The sequence below is a fragment of the Prionailurus bengalensis genome, chromosome C2, assembly GCF_016509475.1.
Source record: "Prionailurus bengalensis isolate Pbe53 chromosome C2, Fcat_Pben_1.1_paternal_pri, whole genome shotgun sequence".
NCBI classification, from domain to species: Eukaryota; Metazoa; Chordata; class Mammalia; order Carnivora; family Felidae; genus Prionailurus; species Prionailurus bengalensis.
Window position 1 is genome coordinate 31,004,036 of NC_057350.1, and position 24,275 is coordinate 31,028,310.

Below are 24,275 nucleotides of genomic sequence, written 5' to 3' on the forward strand. Positions count from 1 at the left end.
CACCTGGGTGGCTCAGTCAGTTAGGTGGCTGACTTCAGCGCAGGTCATAACCTTTTGGTTCTTGGGTTCAATCCCTGAGAGGAGTTCTGTGCTGACAGTCTGGAGCCTACTTCGGATTCTGTGTCTCCCTCTCTCTCTGTTCCTCCCCTGCTGGTGCTCTCTCTCTCTCTCTTTCCCAAAAATAAATAAACATTAAATTTTGGTTTTTTTTTTTTAAATAAATTGGGTAAAACTGGCCAAACTTTAACTTTTTGATTGGGAGGAATCAATGATATTTTATTGTCCTGTTAATACTTTATAACATAAGTAATATCTAAATATGTTTGACTTAGAATTATACTATTATATATAAATCTCAACTCCTATAGTACTCACTCCAATAATTATCATTATCTACTAGCAATTGCATAGAGTTTGACAGTCTATCAAGACTTTAAAGTAGGAAATATTTTATACACATTGTTCTTGAATATTATTAACTTCTTGACAGGGGAATTAAAAATTGACAGCCATTGAACTCATGTAAAATTAGATACAAAAATAGAATTGTAAAGCCCTTTTTATTTACTGGCATTTCTATTTCCCAACAGCAAACGCAATTCTCATTTATGAAGTGTTTTCTTTATGTCACATTGTGCTTTAGAAAGATTGCTTTTTAATTCTTTTTAATTTTTTAATGTTTTTTTCTTTTTTTACTTTTGAGAGAGAGAGACAGAATGAGCAAGGGGAGGGGCAAAGAGAGAGGGAGACACAGAATCTGAAGCAGGCTCTAGGCTCCACACTGTCAGCACAGAGCCTGACATAGGGCTAGAACTTAGGAACCATGAGATCATGACCTGAGCCAAAATCAGACGCTTAACTGACTGAGCCACCCAGGCGCCCCACTTTTTTTAATTCTTTGTAACAATCCAAAGACATAAGCTTTATTATCTCCATTTTATATAGATGAAGAAGCTCAGATTGTATAAGACCATCTGGTTAATAAAGTGGCAGAGCTGAGTCAAACCCAATCCTTTGACTAAATCCATTATTTTAACCACAATGCCATATTGCTTCCTTAACAAATAGTAGTATTTTCATAAACATAAATTAAATGGAAGTTCCAGTTCCCATGAAAGCACCTGAGCAAATGGTGGAGAGGAAGTAAGATGCATTTCAGGAAGAGAAAACCAACAGCATGAAGGCCCAATGACGGAAAGGAGCTCATTGTGTTCCAGGAAAGGCCAGTGTGGGTTGAGGATTATGATTGAGTGGCAAGGACAAGATAGTAGAGTTTTAGAGGGTAAACTACATAGACTTAAAGACGGGGGCAGGTGAGTGCCCTACCTGGATTTGCTGAAACTGCCCTGGCATCATTCTGAAGAATGCTTCCTTTTGTTTTCCAAAGTGCTTAGTATGGAGTAATATATGGTGATCCAACTTATAGGTAAAGTTGAAGATTTTAGATTTCACAAGAAATGAACAAAATTTTTGGTGGCTACTTGGGATATTAGTAGGAAAGTGAGAAATATTTTAGTCCAAATTCCATACCTGGTACTCTTGTCAACTGACAACATCCTCATGATATATTGAAGCCATTTTTCATGGAAACTTACTGAAGCAAAGCTATTTCTTTTAAGTAAATGTGGGGAGAAACATGCCAGGAGTAGTATTAAACACGTGTTTCAGACATCATTGGATAAATATATGTAACATCTGATTATTTGGGAGCTACTAATTTATTTTGAAATTTATCCCATTTGACAACTTCAGATTTTCCTTTTGTTGCTCACATTTTAGACATGTTGCCCTACAGTCAGAAGAGTTATAATTTGACTGCTTGTTGAAAACATCAAGAAAATGTCTCTAATTTGACCATTTATAGACAGTTTTGGGGATGAGTGGGGTGAAGCAGTTGATATTTTGTGATTAAAAATGGCCAAAATTTGGGATTATAATACTTTGTTAATTTTAGTAGTATCACAAATGGCCTTGATTAGGACAAAATAATGAAGGTTTGATGGATTCTGATAACTCTTATCAAGTTTTGGTATCCTTTCAGGTACAGAAGCTAAAACAATCAGATGCAATGACGCAGTTATCTCTATGTAGGGAGTTGGCACCTCTCCAAGCAGGAAGTGGCTCTATTTACTCTTCGTCTTAATTTAGGAATGAAAAGTATTACTTACCTTGTCCTCACAATAACAGTGGAGCCTAGAGAGTAAAAATATAGCCAGAGACTCAGAAGACAATTGGATTTATTCCCTTATGGCTGACCATGTACTCTGTGGACGGCCAAGGATGACTCTAGGATATGTCAGAGGAAGAGAGGGATTTTTTAAAAAACTTCCATGCTTAAGATGACATCTTTCTAGTTTCATATAAGATATGAAGTTTTGATTAAAGTATACATGAATGTTGAAATAAATATTTAAACACTTTTCAGGAAAATACACCCACAATAAATTTTCATCATGAGAAGTCAGTATTCCTTACCCTAACATGATATTTGGTTTTTTGTTTGTTTGTTTGTTTGTTTGTTTGTTTTTTGGGTTTTCTTGGTGTCAGCTTGTTTTCATAGAGTATATGACAGCGGGTGGAGTGGAGGTGGGTTGTGGACTTAGCATCAGGAATAAGTGAAATTGTGCTTCTCATAGGTAAACAAAAATTGTCAAGCACATTGTTTCCAGTTGTTGTCAATGGTGTTATACGAGTTTTCTGAAATCATTTAAGTGTGGTCTTTAGCACATTTGCATTCATAAAAAGTGCCTGGGTATGTATGTTCCTTGCTTCTTCTCCTGCTCAGCTGTCAAAACATGGTGATGCTTTTGAAGATTTACGTTAGATAGGTAATGAGATTACTGAATGTTAACTGCAGCATTCAGAATTCACTTGGTGGCAAAAGAAAAGAAGGTTACTGGGTCTTTGGGATAGAATAGAGAAATGATAGAGCTAGTTTTAATCAGCCAATTTGAAAATAAATATACGGTATTCTGCTTTAGAAAAGATTTCAAACTTTGTGTCATGTTGTAATCAAATACAACATTTCTAGAAGAATATAGGATGTCACATTACATCCATTTCAGCAAAATTCATGACAGCTTAGAATAATGGCCATATTTTGTGGTATGGACATATGTAAATCTTAATATTGGATGGGAAAGACTGAAGAGTCCACAGGCATGTGGGACACAAATTTTTTTTAAAAAAATGCTTTCATTGTTGCATTAAAAATGTAAATAAATCTCATGTAGTTGATCTATGTTCCTGTGTAAAACAGGAAAATAAACAATGTGATTACAAAGTGGTCATTTTCAGATTTACGGATTATAATGGTGTAATGGTTACCTTCCAAATCGGACCTCTACTGGTTATGGTTGTGAAATGTGTTGTTAAAATAGGAAACATGATGAAAATTGTGAAATCAACATAATTAAGTTGAAGGTTCAAAAACGCATTATAATATATATTTGTTTTATTCAGAGATTTCACTGAGTTTCAGGTAGAGGGGAAAAAAGATAAAGCAACAGTAGTTTAGAAGTAACTGGCATTCTCGACAAGGAAGGTTGACCTTGACCTTCTTCTCCTTCCAACCCTCATTTCATCAGCAGGGGTGAGATTACTTTGAGACCCTGCCAATAGGTAATAAATAACACATAAATTCCAGGACACCCTTGCACTGTAGGGTGCCCTAATGTGTAATAATCCTTAGACTATTGAGTTTATAACTCATGACATCTGGCAGTTACTTGGCATTGTAATTCATGTTGATCATGCACATCAGAATACACCATGGGAGAGAAATATTGGAGTAATAACCCGTTGATACCGGGACAGGGTAGAATGACAGGAAGATGCTGTCGAGATTGTGTACCTCTGTGAACTATGCAGTGTTGGAATGCTGTAAAAACTAATGCCTTCAGATAAGGACTAACAAGGCAGGAGGAGGGTGGTAATCTATGGGGATCCACAATGGAGCAGCACATTAATATTTACTTGATAGCACTCTTTATTCCTTTATTCAAATTGACAGATGTAGCTGTACAGCAGTAATGAATCCGGAAGTTAGAATTTAAACATATACTCATGTTTATTTTAAATTTAAATGTGTCCTTAAATAAGTGTATTGAATTCCTTTTTTTAACATATCTGCATATATGATATTCAGTACTCTCAAGCTTTTATTTTATTTGGTCTAATAGTGAGGATTAAATGAACAGGAAGAGAAAAGAGAGGAAGTAATGGGAGGTAATGGGCAAAAAGAGCGATGTACAAAGCAGTTGTAACAAGCCTTCCTGGTACCTAAGAGCCTAACTGCTTTGGCTGAAGACTTGAGGCTCATGGGAAATGAAACAGATTGAAAAACTAGAAGCAGACAGATGGCTATTTGTAATCAGCCTGTAAATATAAATCCTATAAAGATGTTGTGATTATTTGTATGTTTGTTTGTTTGTTTATACTCAAACCTAGATCTAGAGAAAATGGGACGCAGTATTGTAAGCTTCACATAATCTGGTATTTCCCCTTGTTACCACTCTGAAAAACATTACATAATACTTAAAACAAATGCTAGCCTCTGTAGTTCTGAATTTTAAATTCAATGTGCTATTTTTTTCATTACCCAGAGTTGTAGGCATCTCCGTAACCAAGATTGGAATTACCCCTAAATGGAGCAGATGCTAGAAGGAAGTTGTTTGGGAATCAGAGCAGAATATTTTGAGGGTATCCAGGGGCGGTTTTTCTTCTGAATATAGGAAGGCATTGCCTTGAATGTGTTTAGACTGATACCTGCTGTTCTAGACACCATCCTCCTCCTCACATACTATATTTGGGCACATCTCCAAGATGCTCTCATCCCTTTGAGCTCTCTGTGATTCTGGAGGCATCATTCCCACATGAACATTTTGTGCACGATGGCACTTTAAGGAAGAAAAAAAGGGGAGTTGATTAAACATTAATTAGCTTCAATCCACAACTTCCTCCTAAGCTAATGGATAGAGTTTGCAGATCCCTGTCAAATATCAGATGCTAGGCTTTGCCAAAAATAGGACTTCCAAGTGTTGAAGGTATGCCAACTGCCGGCTCCTTAACTCAAACCAAAGGAAATGATTGCCAGAGGCAGGCCTTGAGTCTGCTGTGGTCAGATGTCACCAGTTTGCAGTGCCACATGTGATCCAAGAGTTTATGAATGATCTCAACACTTGGTCCCCAAGGAGAACATATGCATTACAGAGGTTACGGATACAAATTACAGAGAGCAAGATGTTTCCATGCAATTTCTAAGAATCCTTCAGCAAGTTTTAAACATTAATGGAAAACATTAAGGAAGACTTGGCACTCTTAGCAGGACTTCAAATTATATTGCTGGTGAGGACAGAACAGAGCTAAAAAAAAAAAGGGAAGAAGAAAGGCTTAGCTAAGAAATCTGGGGCTGGCCATTCCTCTTGTGAATTGTGTGTGTGTGTGTTTTATTCCCTGCAGAATTACCAGGCTTCACAAAATGCTAGAACTTGAAAATGAACAAGTCACAGGGCATCCTTGTTTATTCAGCATGCTCCAATTCATATCACTGGTTTATCAGGATCGTTTGCCGACTGAATGTGCTTGCACAGGGAGTCTTAGTAGAGACGGGGGCGGGGGTGGGAGGGTGAGAGCATCTCAGTTTGGAATTGTCAGCATGCTGCAGGGGTGCCAAAGTGCCAGAGTGTCAGCTTGCACAGCAGTAGCAGGACGTCTCCCCACTGAGTCCTTTCTTTCTCATTCCCCTTCTGTGCAGAAGAAACCACTTATGACTTGTCCCCTAGATATCAGATTTTATCATCGATTTAGCTGGTGGCTAGCCTGTCTGTTCTGACTATATTTTGTTTGATCATACCAAGTGTAATAAAATAGTTTGTTGTGAATGATGATTCCTCTTTCAGTGTATTTGGTCTTTGAGTCATTGAAACTTCAGAAAAATACAGAATTACTATAGCTTGTCAGTGGGGTCCTTTCAGTTGAAGGGGGGCAGGTCAATTTAAACTGGTCTAAATGTGAAAGAAAGGTTGTTTAGATCATATAACTAGAAAGCCCAGATTTAGCCCAGGCTTCAGGATTTATTTATCCAGATAGGTCCTCAAGAACCCAGATGTTTTCAAGTGCGTGGCCTCCGTTTCATCCTCAGACTGGAGCTCCCCCTGGGGTCACAGCCTGGCTGTTAACAGCAGCCATTTAGTACAGCAGGAAGAGATAGTGTTCTTTCCTCAGAGGTAGAAGACCTAAGCTTCAGTCTGGTTGGCATTACACCTGCCCATTCCCTGTGATGATATAGGCAGTGGTGGGGCTGGTAGTGGTAGTGGTAGAAATAGGGAAACAATATACACCAGCTGTAGGAATGGCTAGCATATTTTTCTAGTCCATTATAATACCGATAGTATAATTTGTTCTAACAGTTTTACTAGTTGACATAAATCTGTTGTGTCTTTGATGGATTGATTTCTGACCTTGAACTGACTGGATTTTATTTTAGATATTTCTGGGCTTATCGGTAGGCAATTCAAGTATTCTGTCTTTTTTTTTTTTTAATTTTTTTTCAACATTTATTTATTTTTGGGACAGAGAGAGACAGAGCATGAACGGGGGAGGAGCAGAGGGAGAGGGAGACACAGAATCGGAAACAGGCTCCAGGCTCTGAGCCATCAGCCCAGAGCATGACGCGGGGCTCGAACTCACGGGCCGCGAGATTGTGACCTGGCTGAAGTCGGACGCTTAACCGACTGCGCCACCCAGGCGCCCTGTATTCTGTCTCTTAAATCCACCCAGCTTAAACTGTTCTTCCTAAACAACATTTTAAAATCAAGTTAAAATATTTTGGTTTGTTTAATGTAATAAGGAAAAGACTACAACACACCTCTTGAAGAGGAGTTCATCGATTCAACCTATCAAGAACACTCAATGAGCTCTTCTGATGCCCTGCAAGATGGGAGCCTATTGGAGGCTTATCTAGTCCAGTGTGAGAATAGAAGGAAAAACTTTTCAGATGACTAATTCAGAGGCTGACCCTGAAGGAACGGTATACGTTTTAAGGGAGGAACAGAGAAAAGTAAAGAAACAAAGGGCTATCTGGGGGAGATTTTCAACCCAACAGACCACCATATGCTAATGTACATTGATAATTAGACGTTCCTCTGTATGTTTTCTACCGAGAAGTCTTGAGCCACACAGCTGTGACAGTTTCTGGGCACATACAGAGAGAAACCCTGCTGGCAAAGAAACCTTGTTATCAGTATTGCTCTGAGCTGCTATCAGTTTCTACTGCTGCTAACAATGCTTTTAATTATAATTTCTTTTTAGATTACCTTTCTCATGATCAATTTAGTTTGTTGCGGGTGATGTTTTTAATCCAATGGTGTGTATGAACACTTTCATCAGTAATTTCTCTAGGCTCTGTATTTCTAATAACTACTTAGAAGCATGCATACATTGTAATTCGGAAATGCATCTTTTGGTCTCTTAATTATGTAGCCTCATCTCATTGTCATTGCTAGTTTATCTTAATAAACTAAGATGGAAATGCCTGAGTCATGATTTGCTTTGTCTATGTTGACAAAATAGAAAATAAAAATGTAAAAAAATATATAAAATGTAAAATACTTTATAAAACATATAAAGATATAAAATATATGTCTTTAAAATTCTTGACAGCTGTTGATTTAGGACAGAAGGGAGAGGACCTGGTGAGTGAAAGAAGGTGGTATGAGGAAACAGGAGCCAAAGATATAAGCTGTAAAGGCACAACTAGATCTAAAACTCTTTCAGGCCATTATATTAGTTACCTATTTTTGTGCAACAAACTACAAGACTCAGTGACTTAAAATAACATACATTTATTCTCCATCTGTGGATCAGGAACCCAGATATGAGTTATCTTAGTCGTCTGCTCTAAGGATCTCTCACAAAGCTGCAGTGAGGTGTTGGTTAGGGCTGTGTTATCATGTGAAAGCTCGATTGAGGAAGCTTGTTGGACTGAAAGCCTCAGTTCCTTGCTTGCTGTCGCCTAGAAACTGCCTTTAGATTGTTGTCAAATGGACCTCTTCTTTGAGCAAAAAGGTATCTTCATGATCAAGGAATTCCATGAAGGAAGAAAGGGAGTGACAGAGAAAAGAGCTAGAGAAAGTAAGAAAGATGAAAGTTATCATCACTTATAACCCAATATTGGAGATGACATTCCATAAGTTTACAATAACCTATTCATTAAAGGCAAGTCACTAGGTCCAGCCCACAGAACAGGCAAGGGAATTACACATGAAAATAAATGCCAGGAGGGAGGGATATTAAAGAAAAAGCCTACCACAGGCATTATCATGTCATGCTTGTTTTGTATTTCTTCACCATTTTATAGGACAGTGCCAAGTCCCTTGTTGTGTTTATTATGTTCCTGGAGAATTGAATTAATTTGTTGCAAATCTTTATGTCATGACTAAGAACTATATTTTGTCAAACACACAGTAATTCAAAACTTTCTGATCTTCCAGAATAACTTCCTAAATCACAGTGCATGTCAATGTAAAAAGAATGCAAATCTAACCCAGATTATGAGTAGCTGGGTGTACTCTCATTTATGGTTTTCAGCTCGTATACAGAAATGAATATTTGGGTTCTAGCCAATTAGACACCCCCCCAACAGTCCCGGGGATTTGAACCTTTGTATCTAAATTTAGCTCCACAAACAAATGCTATATCAAAACTGTACCTATTTGTCTCTTTTTTTTTCTTTAAAGCATAATTTATCACTATCCACTAAGCTTTTGTCATTGTAACCAGATTATTTTCTCAGTTAATCAGGTTTATTTACTTTATTTTGTTTCACTCTACATAAAGAACTGTTTGGACCTTTAGTTATTACACATATTGCTGTGTGCCCTTGCTTTGGCTTATTTGTCAAGCCACATCAAAAATGTAGCCCTCAATTCTTTCTACAATAGGGGCTTAAAGAGAAAAAAATATATAGAGTTAATTTGGATTTGCTTTGCTTTCCTACGTTTACAAGACCATTTTACTTCCTTTCACCTCACATGCATGAATTTTTTACTGCAAAGAACACTTTCTTTTCTTTATCACCTGCAATAAAGTGTAGGGCAAAATCCAAGACAGAAATGAATAACTAGCATAAAAATTGGAAATAATAAATATTATTTCATTTTATTTTGCTAATATTAATGAATGGATATCAAAACCTCGGAAACAATGTAAGCAAATATCAGAACATACTTAACCTTTGGTACGGTGTGAGAAGAATAGAAATGACTTCACTTTTCCCTAAGAGTAAGTTTTGTACATTCTGTGCTAGGACCTGGTGTAAAGGATGTGTTTCTCTTGAATGTTTTATTGAGACAGAGAAGAAACACATTTTATTACCCCAAAGATTTAAGGTAAAAGAAATGGTATCACTAAGCAAAAAATGAATTAACTGGATGCTCCAAAAACCCCAAAGAGCATTTTACAAGTTGAAGAGGGTACAGTACCAATTATACTATTATATCACCCTACTCTCTGGGTGAATAGCCTGAAAGCCTAAAATTACAGTTGATGTTAGATTTCTTGGCTTCATTTGCAAATTGGAGTCATTTTCTTTTTGTGAACGCCATAAACACATGTTACATTGTTTAAGAGTAGCAGTCCTTAGTTTGTTATGATATTTTTCTCCTTTTTGTCCTCCATGTCAAAGGACCTTTTTTTTTTCCTTTCTTAATTTGGCTTGTTGCAAATTGATGTAACACTGTGTTTCTGAATGATTTGCAATGGCCTTAAGTACCATCTGAGCAGAGGCTTTTTGGCGTGTCATTTGTTAGGGGACCAGTTCTAGAGAAGGTCCTTCAACTGGCCAGATGTGTCATTTTGGAACAGATTGAGGGCCTGCCAAAACACCATTTGTTGCCAGTACTGGATATTGTAGGGGTGCTCACCACTCTGTTACCATATTTTTGCATGTCTTAACATTGCATAAATAGGCAGCTGTTCTGTATTTAGAATATAAATGAGTCACCGGCTTGCTTTCCCAGGAGGATTTACCTGCAAAAGGGAACCACGGTGTTAACCCCTTCCCATCCCCCTGTCTGAATGTCACATCAAATGCACTCTTCTCTCAGCCCATTCAGAAGCAAATCCTATGCATATAAATCACACCTCTCTTGCCAGTGAGACAAGAGAACCAAAAATGTGCAGTTCACCATGCTAAAATGGAACACATTTCCTTAGCAGCAAAGGCAGTAAATTAATCAGCTTATAAGCTGAGAGTGAGCAATTTGTGCTGAATTCTTTCTTACTGTTCCTTCAATAAGGAGACAAGTTTCTCTAATCTCTAAAAGGGCCATGACTTCATTAAGATGGAAAACCGTGTTAAAGGATGTGTCGCAAGAGAAAAGAGAAGAAAAGCCCTAAAAGTCACTCAGTTGTCTCTCTGGAGCTATTTTCAGGCCAGGGAATTTTTATTTATTTGTAGAATGACAATTAACCTAGAGACTTTGCCCAAAAAGGAGCAGAGTGCTGAAGTGGGTCTCATTATAGGACACCAAAGGCAGTTGGTTTGACCTAATCCACATTTGTAACAGATGATTTACATAACAGACTAGCAGAATCTACCTAATTTTGATTTCAAATAGCTTAAACAATTTATATATATATATATATATATATATATATGCATAGATATAATGCACTGTATGTGCATATGTTTGTTTTGTGTGTGTGTTGTGTGTGTTGCCTTTAGATATACTTAGGAAACAAAGTTGTCATTGTTGGAATATAAAAGAATAGGAAAGTCAAGGCAGCTAGACAAAGCAAAGGCTGTTGAGGTATATGGTATATTCCTGGTCTGAACTACTTTTTTGAATGTTTATCCTAAAATAGACATGGCCCTTATTTGCTAAAGAAACCCAGCATCCTGCAATCTGATAGGGCCAAGTCATTTCTCCAGGCTTTTCATCCTGCCAGCAGAAGAAATGCACACACAGATAGATAGGTGACATTTGGAGAGCCAGGCATGCCAGATTTTCGGAGGTTACAATGGAGGTCCAACCTGCTGTTCTCCTAATGAAAGGAGGGGAAATTCAGACTGGCCAAACTGCTATAAGGGATATCTCTGCTCTGAATGTCACGCTGCCCAGATGTCGCTTGGCAGGTGGAGAAGCAGAGAGAATGAAAATGTAGCCCTGTGTATGTGGGTGCTAGTGCGTTGCAGGGTGAACAATGAGTCTATCTTCTGAAGTGTAATGAAAACAGTGTAGATCTTGTCCATATTCATGTCAGGAGAAACTGCATTCTCAAAAAGTCCTCACTCCACTTCCCCTCCCAGACTGACATACATATGTGCTCACAGACCATGTGCACATGACCTGTTTTGGGCTTTTAAGTCTAACTTGACAATTTAGGTGTTTATTTTAATGCATTTGTATACATATGTGTATATATGTTTTTTCTTTATAGAAAGTAGGATCATACTGCATAAAAAATATTGTACCTTGAATATTTAATCTCAAAACTATATCACAAGTATTTCTTTTCTTATTTTCCTTAGGCTTTTCTTATTTTTTAAATTAGATTTATAGCAAAGGTACATGATTACATAGTCAGCCATTTCCCTGTTGAACATTTAGGTTGACCCTAGAATATTTTAAAATGGACATGGCTATGTTCTCAGTAAATATTCAATGTTTATTAAAATGAAGTAAGTAAGATTTGAAGTTACTTTTTGCAAGAGAAAGCTAAAGTTGCCGTCATTGAATTTTCTTTCAAAAACATTGAATTATTTTTCTTCAGTGTTACGAGATGACTTCCGGCAAAATCCCACAGATGTTGTAGTGGCAGCTGGAGAGCCTGCAATCCTGGAGTGCCAACCTCCCAGGGGACATCCAGAACCCACCATCTACTGGAAAAAAGACAAAGTTCGAATTGATGACAAGGAAGAAAGAATAAGTGTGAGTTAAATTAAAATTAATTCCTACAGAGATTGAATATCAAGTCTTAAAATGGATCATTTTATTTTTGTTATTGTTAATAAAATTGTAGAATAGCATTGAATGCTGATTACCATTTAGACTGCATTGAAAGGACTCAAAAGGAGTAACCCAAACAAAAAAACTTTAGGATGAGTCTTCAAAGAGACAGAAATTAAACAACTCAGGTATAGATGATATAGTAATAATTGCAGCCATCTGAATATGTAAATATGTCTTTGCAGTACAATATTGATGACTTAGGTTTTTTAACATCTCAAATACATACATCATTGCACTACAATATTGATGACTTGGTTTATTTTAATATCTCAAATACAGTTATTGATCATGCTGTACATGAATGATAAAGGTTAGATGATGGCTGTGAAACAAATTACCTAGAACATTTCTTTTTACACCATTTTCAAAATTATAAGAGAAAATGATTCGAGGTGATAGGTCCTTCGAGCACCTTTTCCAATTTTTCAATGTTTATAACTAAAATTTTATACATGAATTCATTTAAAAGTTTAGGAGGTATGAAGTAAAATCAAAGTAAACATGACTTTTATGGTTCTGCAGTTTAGCTCTTGCAGAAAAATAGTCTGCTTTCAAGGGAAATTGGTGATTAGGTTCATAACAATTAATATTCAAAACAAAACACCCAGAACATTGTAAAGAGGTAGAAAAGGGGAAATACATGCAATTATTTTATGGTTTTGTGGAATCCACTCAACTTTTGTTTATGACACTTATGGGAACCAGTCCACTGAAACAGTAGAAATGCCTCAAACTTCTGAGGTTATTCCTAATACAATGTTTATATTTAATACAATTATTGAGAATAAATATACTTTATTTAAAATAATGTCCATTTCTCTGAGCAAATGTGACATTTCTGTCAAAAATCCATATAGTCTAGGTGTCTATTTAAAAATATCTTGTAAATGAGGATTTTTTTTTACATGCACACTATGGTTACACCATAACACAGAACTGGACAGGCCATATAGGGGATCACAATATATATTCCTATGATTCTGGCTTAAACTCTTGACAGCATGAGGATCTGCATTACTGGGGGCACTTTGGCTCTCAATGGTCTATGTTTGGGTACCAAACATGAAAATGTGTTCCTGGTGACAGAGTTAAATCAATGTGGAAGGGTTTCTAGTTCATGTTTGTGTCATTTACCTTTCCCTTTGTACAAACCACCACAAAATACAGAGACTTATGATAACCATTTTATTTAGACTGTTTTGTGGGTAAGATGACAATTCTTCATTCTGTTCCAGTTTGGCTGATCTTTGCTAGGTTTTTTTCATGCTTCTGTGGCTTGTTTAAAAGATGTGCTGGCAGCCAGATGATCTAGGGTAACCTTACTCACATGTCTGGCAATTGACTTACACCCAGTTGGGCATCTTCGTTCTTCTCTTGGCCTATAATTTTCCAGCAGGCCTGCTCAGACTGGTTCCCATAGTGGTCTCAATATTCCAGCTGCAGCAAGGAAACATAAGTCTCAATGTGCTAGCACTTTCCTTCTATTGAAACATTTCTTTAGTTTCATCTGTCAAATCAAGTAATTTGTTTTGCCAAACTCAGCTTCAGGGGGAGGAGGAGTGGCCTCCATGGACATTTTTATAACTTATAGTTTATTATACTCCACTGTACCTAATTAAGAACAGGTTGATGGTCTTTTTGTCCCATGGAAAAACAAAGTTGAAAGTCCTTTTTTTGTGACATGACAAGTTTTAGAGCCTGAAATATCTCTGATGAGAACACGCCTATGTGGATTTTGTTTGCCTAGGAGATAAAAATTGCCAGAGGAAACCAGCATGTTCTTATCTCATATCTCTTGAAGAACACTCGGCCATTGTGATGTTAAGATCATTGAATTATATTAATACAAAGAAACAAAATTGGAAAAGAAGCTATCAGTTGCTGATACACTTACTAAAAACCTAATTCTGCTTCAATATCCTCTTTAACAAATAGACATTTTAACATTTTCATTGGTTTATTCAGTCAATAAGTGTGTCTCATTTAGGAAACATTTAGGGAACACATTTTAGAAGCCAATGATTTGTACCAACTCATACTCATTATTAAAAAATGTACTTATTTTTATCCCCCCCTGCCCTCTTCTTCAAAAATTATTTCATAAATACAGCTAAGGTAAGACATAAATAGTTAATGCTAACAACTGAAATGTAAGCTCTATGAAAGCAGAGGTTTTTATTATTTGGTTTCCTACTGAACCTCAAGTGCCTAGAACACTGCAGAACCCATAGAGGTACTCGGTAAATGCTTGTTGAATCACTCTGGATCCGTTGGATTCCATTATATTACCAAAAGCAGGTATTTAGTACTTCTTTCTGATAACAAATTATCAATAGCAATTCATTCAACCTACTTCAGAGTGAAGACTAACCATTAAGATTTAAGAAGCACTCACAAGACTCAAAATAGGACCAGATGAGAGAAAGAATGAAACACATTTTCTAGAAAGGGAATATGGAGGTTAATCCTGAAGGAGAATTTAAGAGAAGAAAAGACACATGCCAAAATACTGGGAAAGTTTTCTGTCTTAGACACTGAGCTATTTCCTTGAGGGAAAAAAAATGTTGTGCTTAAATATTCAAAATGATTTATTAGTCACCTTCCCTTTGCTGTTTATTTTCCTTTCCATTTCCTCCCTCCCTTTCTTCCTTCCTTCCTTTCCCTCTCTCTTTTTTCTCCTTTTTTCCTTCTTTCTCTTTGTCTTCTTTCCTTCTTTCTCTTTCTCTTCTTTCTTTCTTTCTTTTTTTTAATTTTTAACAGATTCGTGGTGGAAAACTGATGATCTCCAACACGAGGAAAAGCGATGCAGGGATGTATACCTGTGTTGGCACCAATATGGTGGGAGAAAGAGACAGTGATCCAGCAGAACTGACTGTCTTTGGTAAAGCTCTCTTTTAAATTATAAATTGCTATTTATATATACTTTTCCTTAGATTGTAAATATGTTTTAATACTAAACATCAGGACATAGAAGGACAGTTGCTTATGACTTATGGTGAGTAGTGAAGGACTGGATTTGTCTTGGTTTCTGGTTCTATCCGTCAGATGAAATCTGTGATATGAAGAAAAATAGAACTTTTGAAACAATAATTCATTTACTTTATTCATATATATTTATAGGATTTTCCCTTTCATCAGAATGTAAAAAAATTCATCTTTCTCAAATTCTGTTTGAGATATTATACCCATCTAAAGTTTATCCACTGTGATGTATTTATTAAGTATCTTTTATGGGTAAGACACTGGGTAAGTTTTTTTTTTTTTTTTTTTTTTTTTAGTGTAGTGCAAATACATTTCACTTGTCTTCTGCTTTAAAAATTTCAAATTTAGATATTTGCAGTTTTAGCTTATGATAAAAAAAAAACTAGCCAGCTACACACGCACACACACATATAAATATATACAATCAAAATTAGGAAAAAAACAAACCAACCATAAACTCTCTTGCTAATGCAGGCAGGCTGGGTCCAAGAACCCAGGAGAGAGTCCCCGAGGACCATCCAAAAGGATCCTTGGCTTCACACAGGGTAGAAATCAAATGTGAGCCAGAGTAAGTGAAAATAGCATTTATTGAATAGTATACATGACAGAGAATAGCAGACAGAGTGGGAGACTCTGAAGGAAAGAAGAATGAGTTTTGTTTGTTGCTTGAGACTAGCGGTTTATATTCAAAAGGGTCTAAGGGTCCAGGAATCCAGGGTAGGGTCCAACCAAAGGCAAGTGTCAGGTGAACAATAGGTCTTACTCCATAAATCACAGAAGGGGTGGTATTAATGCCAGTGTCGGCTGAAGTTTGTTTGAAGCTAACGTCCTGGAATGTGTTTGGGATCTGGCTTTTCTTAGGTGTTAACAGGTGTTTGGGCCCTAAGACAAAACTCAGAGAAGGATTAACTTTCTTGCTTCCCCCTTGAAGTGGGAACAGAGCTTCCTTGGCTTACTCAGAGGCAAAATATGGAGCATGAGTACATGGGGCCCAGCAGAAAAACAGCAGAGATGGAGTTTTTTGTAAACTTTGTAAATGGAGTGCCATCGGCTTCCCTACCTCATTGCTATGATATTCATGTTTCTTCAGATTTCAGAACCAAGGGACTCTTTAGCAGAGTAATAGAATTCATAGGTTAAAACTTGATTAGATCTGTATCAGAGAAATTGTGGACAAAGCATTAGGAAAGAGAAAATTGGGTAGAATAAAGACGGCACAGTAAACAAAAAAGGAAAATGCTATGGGGCAGCTGTGAAAAATTGAAAAAGAAATAAAATTACAGAAAATTAGGGAAAGTAGGGATCCTAAAGATATTGGAAAATGAAATATTCCTTCAGAAGTCACTGAAATCCCACTTAAGTCTGTGTATGGATATTTGTCTATACGTACACACATATGTATACATGTATATATAGACACACATGTATATGTATGTATGCATGTGTGTGTATATCTATCTGTAGCTTAAAAATATTTGACTATTGTTGATATTGTGTGATTTTTTTTAAACATATGAGATAAGTGTGATTTTTAAGTTATTTTTCGTGCCAGCAAAATAATCTTCTGGTTTAATGAATTAGAGTAAGATCTTACTGCTGGTCACTATAACATGTTTGAGCGAAGCATCAGAATTCTGCATACATTCCAAAAGAAACTGCTTTTGTAGTTTGAGATGTGCCATCCCATGGTGTTATCGGAGCGCCCCAAAGCAAAATAGCCATGTTATGATTTCCATTACATTTAAAGCATTAAGGTGTGCTTTATGAGTGTGTACCTGAGAACAGGCCTCTCTTTTCAATCACGCTGAGTACCGAGTAATCTCTGGTAATACTCCGTATGGATACTAAGCAGCTTGAAGTCCCAAATGACCAAACCAGGAGAAAGTCCATAATTCATTAAAGGAATTGAATAGTAAAAATAAAATTGCTCAAAGTATGCATGTAAATTTCTGTCCCGCAGAGCTCAGGCAAGTATCAGTTTGCCCTTCAATTTCGTGCAGTCAGCTATAAGAGTCTCAAAATGTGCTTCACTCCATAATGAATAAAATACAGTTTTTTCCTGGTAAGATATGAAATTAGTGGTCACTGAACATTAGCATTGAAAACCCACACATACAGCTGTTCTATTTAAAGAAGCACTCATTACTATTTTTCTGTAACTGCCACAAGCTTTGGAAGAGAAAAATGTTGCATTCCAAAAGTACATACTGCCTTCGAAAGGAAACTGAAAGGGTTTAATGTCATTACCAAAGCAATTAGACTTACCAAAATGTGACTGTGTTATGAAATATTTACCTCATGTTCCCTAAAGACATGATGGGAAATATAGGAGGTCCTTAGACATGTCAGGAGTTACAGGGGAACTTCTAAATTATTTTGAAAATAGCCATAAAGCAAAGAGATTGGATTTGTCTAGGGGCAGTACCTCTGGAAGAATTGATTTAAGAAACTAAGAACATTTATCTGATGGTGTAAACTAGTCAGAACTGACCTGGGGGTTATAAGTACAGTATTAAGTTGAAGGAAAAACTAAAATTCCATTATTGATAAGAAAACATCATCTGAACCCAGAAATAAAACATAACAACGGTAGTGATTGTCCAAATCAAGGATGTGACAAGGATTGCCTGAGAGAGGCACTTAGAGAAAATAACCAGCGTCCTATGTATAATGGGGAATTCTTTATTTTATTTGGGTGCTTTTGTATCCATACACATTTTCTAATAAACCTCTTTATATTTCATCATTGTTAGATATTATTATTTCTGACCTAGGGTTTATAAAAGTATAACTGGGTACATTTTTCCCCTCCCCGCTCTCAATTTTATTTTCATGTAGCAGCAATTCTGCTTAAAAAGAAAAAAAAAATTGGCTACTGTGACCACTCTGTAGCTACAGAAGATTTTAAATGTTCTTTGAAACTCGATCTTTACTTTAAGGTATGTTATACCCAGGGGCACCTGGGTGGCTCAGTCGGTTAAGCACCCAACTTCGGCCCAGGTCATTGATCTTGCAGTCCGTGGGTTCAAGCCCCGCATCAGGCTCTGTGCTGACAGCTCAGAGCCTGGAGCCTGCTTCAGATTCTGTGTCTCCCTCTCTCTCTGCCCCTCCCCCACTCACACTCTGTCTCTCTCTGTCTCTGAAAATAATGAATAAATGTTAAAAAAATTTTAAGCATGTTATACACAAAAAGTAATTGATGGTATTAATTGCTCAAAATGTATAATTCTAATTCACTTGTAAATGGCCAGAGAAACAGTGAAAGGAATAACAGGTCTTTGGTATCCAACAGCCATCCACAAGTATTTTGATTCTTTAGTGTGTGGGCTTGGACTTAGAAGTTGTTTAGTTTGAACATTTCATTTTTTTTTTATTTTTTTCAACGTTTATTTATTTTTGGGACAGAGAGAGACAGAGCATGAACGGGGGAGGGGCAGAGAGAGAGGGAGACACAGAATCGGAAACAGGCTCCAGGCTCCGAGCCATCAGCCCAGAGCCCGACCCGGGGCTCGAACTCACGGACCGTGAGATCGTGACCTGGCTGAAGTCGGACGCTTAACCGACTGCGCCACCCAGGCGCCCCTAGATGTTGGTCATAAATAACAGCTTAGTTAAGTGGGCAGTACCAAATATAAAATTAAGAAGTAGGCATCAAAGTGTGAATGGACACTAAAATCTATGGCACAGTCTAGATGCCTTCAAAAAGAATACTCCCTAGCACTTTATGTATATTAATTAAGTTCTAAAGATCCTGCTGTCAGAGAAACTAGAATTGAATTTCTAATTATGGGAAGGTTTGGGATACCTGTTATCCAAAATTTCACTGTCACTTAAAAATGACATAAATTTTTCCAAATGATTTTTAAATGCTTATCAAAGTAATCCATGAAAATACATTTTATGTTACACTACTAATAGACATTAGAAATATTACCAAACTTATAATGAAATACAAAGATAACTAGCCCCACCCCTCCTTCCAGTACACACTCGCACAAACACACACACGCACACACATACACACACACAGTCCTCATCTTTGAACTTAACTACAAGCCTGTTTTATGTTTTCTTCTGGGATTTATTTCTATATTTCTAAATATATCCCTATTCTGCAGTTTTATACATCATTTTGACTTCCTATTTGGAAGATGATGATTTGACCCATTTATATCCCCTTCTCTACCTTCTCACCTCTACTTCCCCTTCTTTCTTTCCTTCAGTATATAGACTTTAGAAACATGGGTTGTATTAAGATTCCGAATTTGAGTGGTTAGAACCATGTAAATATGGACTGTGAGCAAATGTTACACTATTATGATGGCATTTCTTTTCTGGCACTTATTTGTTCTTCAAATTAACAATAAAGCCATTTTTTCCTTTTAGTTATGTTTGTCTACCCCTGTCATGGACTCTTGCAATCTCTAACAGAAGGTTTAAAATCCTCTAAATTCTACTTAGCTCTTAAGTTCGTCTTTGCTACTGCCTTCCTGGAGGCCTTAGACTTCCTGCCAATCTAACTAGGCTGGATGCTGTTCAGATCTACTCCAGAATTTCATCCTGACGTTTACTCCCCTTTTCTCTCATGCTGGATTTCCTGTTTATTGCATCCTGTATTTGTTTCTTTCCTGGTTAACTCCTATATCAGAATAGTGTTTCTCTCCTGCTTTCTATTTGACTGGAGTCTAGAATAAATTTCAGGGTAAAAAGCATGTATTCTATCTGAAACTTAATTGATACTATGGCTGGTTATAAAATGTAGTTAAAAAAACAGAAACAAAAACAAAAAACTTTGACTATAATACTAAAATCTCTCCTCCAAAATCATTCAGCTTTACTGTTGCTTTGGGAAGTCTACTGTGCTTCTGACTCCTATGTGATCTTTCTTTCTTTCTTTTGTTCTTTTGTTCTTTCTTTCTTTCTTTCTTTCTTTCTTTCTTTCTTTCTTTCTTTCTTTCCTTCCTCTTTCCAGTTTTAGTGCTATATCATTAGTCCAGTGTTCTAAAATGTTTCAATACTATGCCTTGGTTTGCCACTTTTTTTCCCTTTACTTGGTGAACAATTTCAATCTGATAATTACTAAACAATTTAGTGAATTATCCTTTCCCATAATTTTTATTCAGTTTATATGTCAAATATATATTTATTAATTAGATGTGAAACCTCCCAGGTCTTTCTTTTCTCTCATTCTTCCTCATTTATCATATTCTGTTCTTGTTTCATGGATAGTTTAAATTCTCTTGTGTCACAGGATTTTAATAACTCTTTTTTTTTTCAAATAAAACTTTCTTGTGATGCTTCCTGCTTCATTTTTTTCTGACTCCCTCCCCACTTCCTTTTCTCCCTTGTTCTGTCTTTTACACTGGAGGCTTTCTTCAAATAGCAAGTGATCTACTGTTGTTCATTCATATTTAATAGCTGCTCACTAAAAAGACTATTAGAAACTCTGTGTCAACTGATGGCTTTCACTGTACAATGATCAGATTGAGAAGTAGCCATTCATTGGCAATGAGGACAGAATTTAGGGCTGTTGATGTTGATTTTCAGTTATTAGATTAGAGATTTTAGGTGGTGGCCTGACTGTATTTGAGATACCAGTAGGCAAAGCTATTAGAGAAGATATCTTAGAGCCAAACCATAAGAAATATCTAAGTTTTATTGATATCCTGGGGCCTTCACTTAAGAATTCCAAATATAAGGCATTATTAAAATTAAGACTGTTATTGAAAGCTATCTTTTAAATAATATTTGCTTGCAAACTTTAAAACAGCAAAACATCTTGAGCACCTCCCATGTGCCAAACCCTGTTTAAATGATTTAATATAGTAGTAAGATGAATAGACCTTTTACATCACATTATCAACGATAACATGAAACTTTGCCTCTAACATATGGTGAGAGAAGCATTTTTTCCCCTCTGAAAACATTTACCTATGTTTGTCTTTACTTCACAGGATGACTTCTCTCAGACAAAGAAAATTCTTGGCAAGAAAAAAAATTAATGCAGCCAGGATTTATTTAATCACATTCAGACAGTCTGATCATTATCATCCAGTCTGTTTTGGAAGGGCACAATAATTCACATTCAATGGCTATCATAACCCTGTCCCCTCATGCATACCCAGTAAAATAAAAAGAGACATACTAAGGCTAGCCATCTGACTTCCCAGGTTAATAGACACTATAGCTTGGCAAGTACTTCCAGGTCAGCTGAAGTTAAGATAAGGTTTACAAGCAGTGGTTACCTCTACTGTCCTTTTATTTCATGCCTTTGGTCTTATAAGACCTAAAGGACTTACCTATGTGATTATTGCTGTAACACCAGTTTCATAATGTCAAGCAAAGATTATTTAAAAAATTGTTAAGATTATCCTAGTAAGAGCTGTCATGACACAGCCATTGCCAATTTTACAGCCATATTCAATGCAGTTGAAAAGAGAAACTTGTTCAGTGGGGATTTAATTTCTTTCACTGTAGCATGTAAATAAGAAACTTAAGAGATATTATGCAACCCCATTTCAGATTTATTGTAATTTGTATTAATTTGAACATTTTGTTTTCTCAACACTATTGGCATAACTACAGTGAGGCTTGGCATTTGATTTTATTATAGCCACACACAGTTGGATTTTCCAGAATGCCAATTTGAAACTAAATTGCCCTGACTACTTGAGAGCTGTACTTTACATAGTACCACACTGCCAAACAACACTACTGTCTCAAGAGAGATTAACCTTGTAAGCAAGTTATGCAGGTGATTCAAATCCAGTTAATCTCACATAAAAAAAAATGTTAATTGCATTGGCAAAGACATTGCCTTTGATCACTCCAAGGCTATATAATTAGGGATCAGGCCATTCAGAGGGACTCTAATCTAATTGATAAGCAGTTAGGAAACAGCCCTTGAGATTTTTCCCGAGTTTTCAATATGTGATCAGACATAAGGTGATAACATGGAAAAATCAGTGACCTTATATACATGCCTCAGAATGAATTTTTCTCATTATTTAGTAGTTCAGGATGTTTCATATATATTTATTTTGATTGTGCAAAGTTTCATGGGGTACAAACTCCTGGGGCATTAATGGGTATCAAATGGGATTACTTACCAATTTACCATCTAATCCTTATAACTTTATATTTATTTGCAGATCATTTTGACATAAAACAGCAAAACCCAAGACATTTCCTTATAATTTTTATAATTTGTGTCTGAAAGCACACCTTTTGTTTGGCTTAGAATAATAGTAGTCACTGCAAAGGCAAAGCCTTTAAAAATATGTTTTCTGCCTGTACAACTTCTTTAGTCTTCAATATTCGTGTTTCTGATTCTCAGATTTTTCTGGAAATAAAGTCTAGTTAAGGAAACTGGAAAATGATTCTTACAAAAAATGTATTTCCATTTAATAAATGTTAGGCAAACCTACAGTTTTTAACATACCATTTTTTTGTAGGCAGTTAAATTGTAGTAGAAGGTGATTTTATTATAATTAGCAGAAAACAATTAGAATAATGAATAATACAATTTAGGGATAATTACTGTAATGGGCACTATGGAAATTCCCAGAATAATACTTTAAAAGTTGTGACCAAACTCCAACGTATTAGTAAATGTCAGTGTCACTTTGTTGGAAGGTGTAACCTAAGTTACTCCAGTATAAAACCCATCTTGATGTCTCCTATATGTGCAAATTTCTTTTATTTGCATTGTCTTTTATTTCTCTTTCCTGTCAATTGAATTACATTTCCATCATGAGCCAATTCTAGACTTCCAAAAATTCTATACCACATACTCTCCTGTGGTTATTTAGTTGCTAGGCAACTAGACTCTGCTTGAGGGCAGAAGGGAATAGAAAAAGTTCATTGCGAAGTTGTCCACCCCTGCTGGGTTCATCAGAACAACAGCAGGGGATCCTATATCTTCCTTCTTCTTGAATTATAAATCAGGTTCTTCCACGTGTCTCCATATACAACAGTGGGGCTTAGAACACGTATGAAAGCCATAAAACCCTCAAGGATCCTGATGCTGTCCCCTGGATAAAGAGACAACTTTAGTTTTAGTAATTATAGTTTCAGAATAAGTCTAATGTAAAGTTTATCCTTTGGGTTCATTGCATTCATATGTTGCAATTTTGTGGCAGGTAGTATGTTAAAGAAAGCATACAAAATCTTTGCCTGAAAATATTCATGTGTATTTTAATGGAATTAGTCTCACATACTGTTATATAATTTATTTTATAGTTAGCATCATGTCATGCAAATTTTCCATGTTAGATAGATAGATGATAGAAAGATAGATGGATAGATAGATAATAGATAGATGATAGATAGAAATAGCTTTAAGATTCCAGTGACTTACTAATTTTGCAGTGTATGAATTTGTCACATTTTTTTCTAAAAGCACCCATTTTCTAATACTGTCAACATTACTACATTGATCCTATGTAGTTCTTATTTTTTGTTGCAATTATCGATTATCAAAATTGTTATTCTATTCTCCAGTATGCACACTTTTCTTTCTTTTTCTTATTGATTACTAATGTTGGCATGTCCATCATGTTCCTGATTTTAATAGGCATGATTTTAGCATTACTTTTAAAGTTTATTTATTTATTTTATTATTTTTTTTTAATTTTTTTTCAACGTTTATTTATTTTTGGGACAGAGAGAGACAGAGCATGAACGGGGGAGGGGCAGAGAGAGAGGGAGACACAGAATCCGAAGCAGGCTCCAGGCTCTGAGCCATCAGCCCAGAGCCCGACGCGGGGCTCGAACTCACGGACCGCGAGATTGTGACCTGGCTGAAGTCGGACGCTTAACCGACTGCGCCACCCAGGCGCCCCTTATTTATTTTGAGAGAGACAGAAAGAGTGTGAGTGGGGGAGGGACAGAGAAAGAGGGAGAATCTCAAGCACGCTCCATGCCATCAGCAGAGAGTCCATGTGGGGCTCGAATGCACAAAACCATGAGATCATGACCTGAGATGAAGCAAGAGTCCATTGCTTAACCGACTGAGTCACCCTGGTACCCCTAGCATACCAGTTTTAAAAAGAGGTTTTGATTTAATTTCTGATAAAATATCTTCACCATGCTTAAGTTTCTTTTGATTCCCTTTTTATTTTTTATTTTTATTTTTTGAAATTCAAGAGCTTTTCTATATCTAGGTATGATCACATTTACTTTTTCTTTTTCCCTTCTCTTTTGTAAGTAACCTCCTTTATCTTCTTAAATAAGAATGCATTTAACTTCGGGGCACCTAGGTGGCTCAATCGGTTAAGC

At 36.3% G+C, this 24,275-nt stretch overlaps 1 protein-coding gene across 19 annotated transcripts in view; it reads left to right on the forward strand.

Annotated features, from left to right (window-relative positions):
- The window catches only part of ROBO2 (roundabout guidance receptor 2), a 1,723,333-nt gene that overhangs the window by 1,521,995 nt on the left and 177,063 nt on the right, over positions 1-24,275 (forward strand). For all 19 annotated transcript variants that reach the window (XM_043593855.1, XM_043593853.1, XM_043593859.1 and 16 more), the window contains 2 exons: positions 11,776-11,933; positions 14,775-14,895. In XM_043593855.1, coding sequence (XP_043449790.1) covers positions 11,776-11,933; positions 14,775-14,895 — 279 coding nt within the window. The remainder of the gene's footprint in view (positions 1-11,775; positions 11,934-14,774; positions 14,896-24,275) is intronic.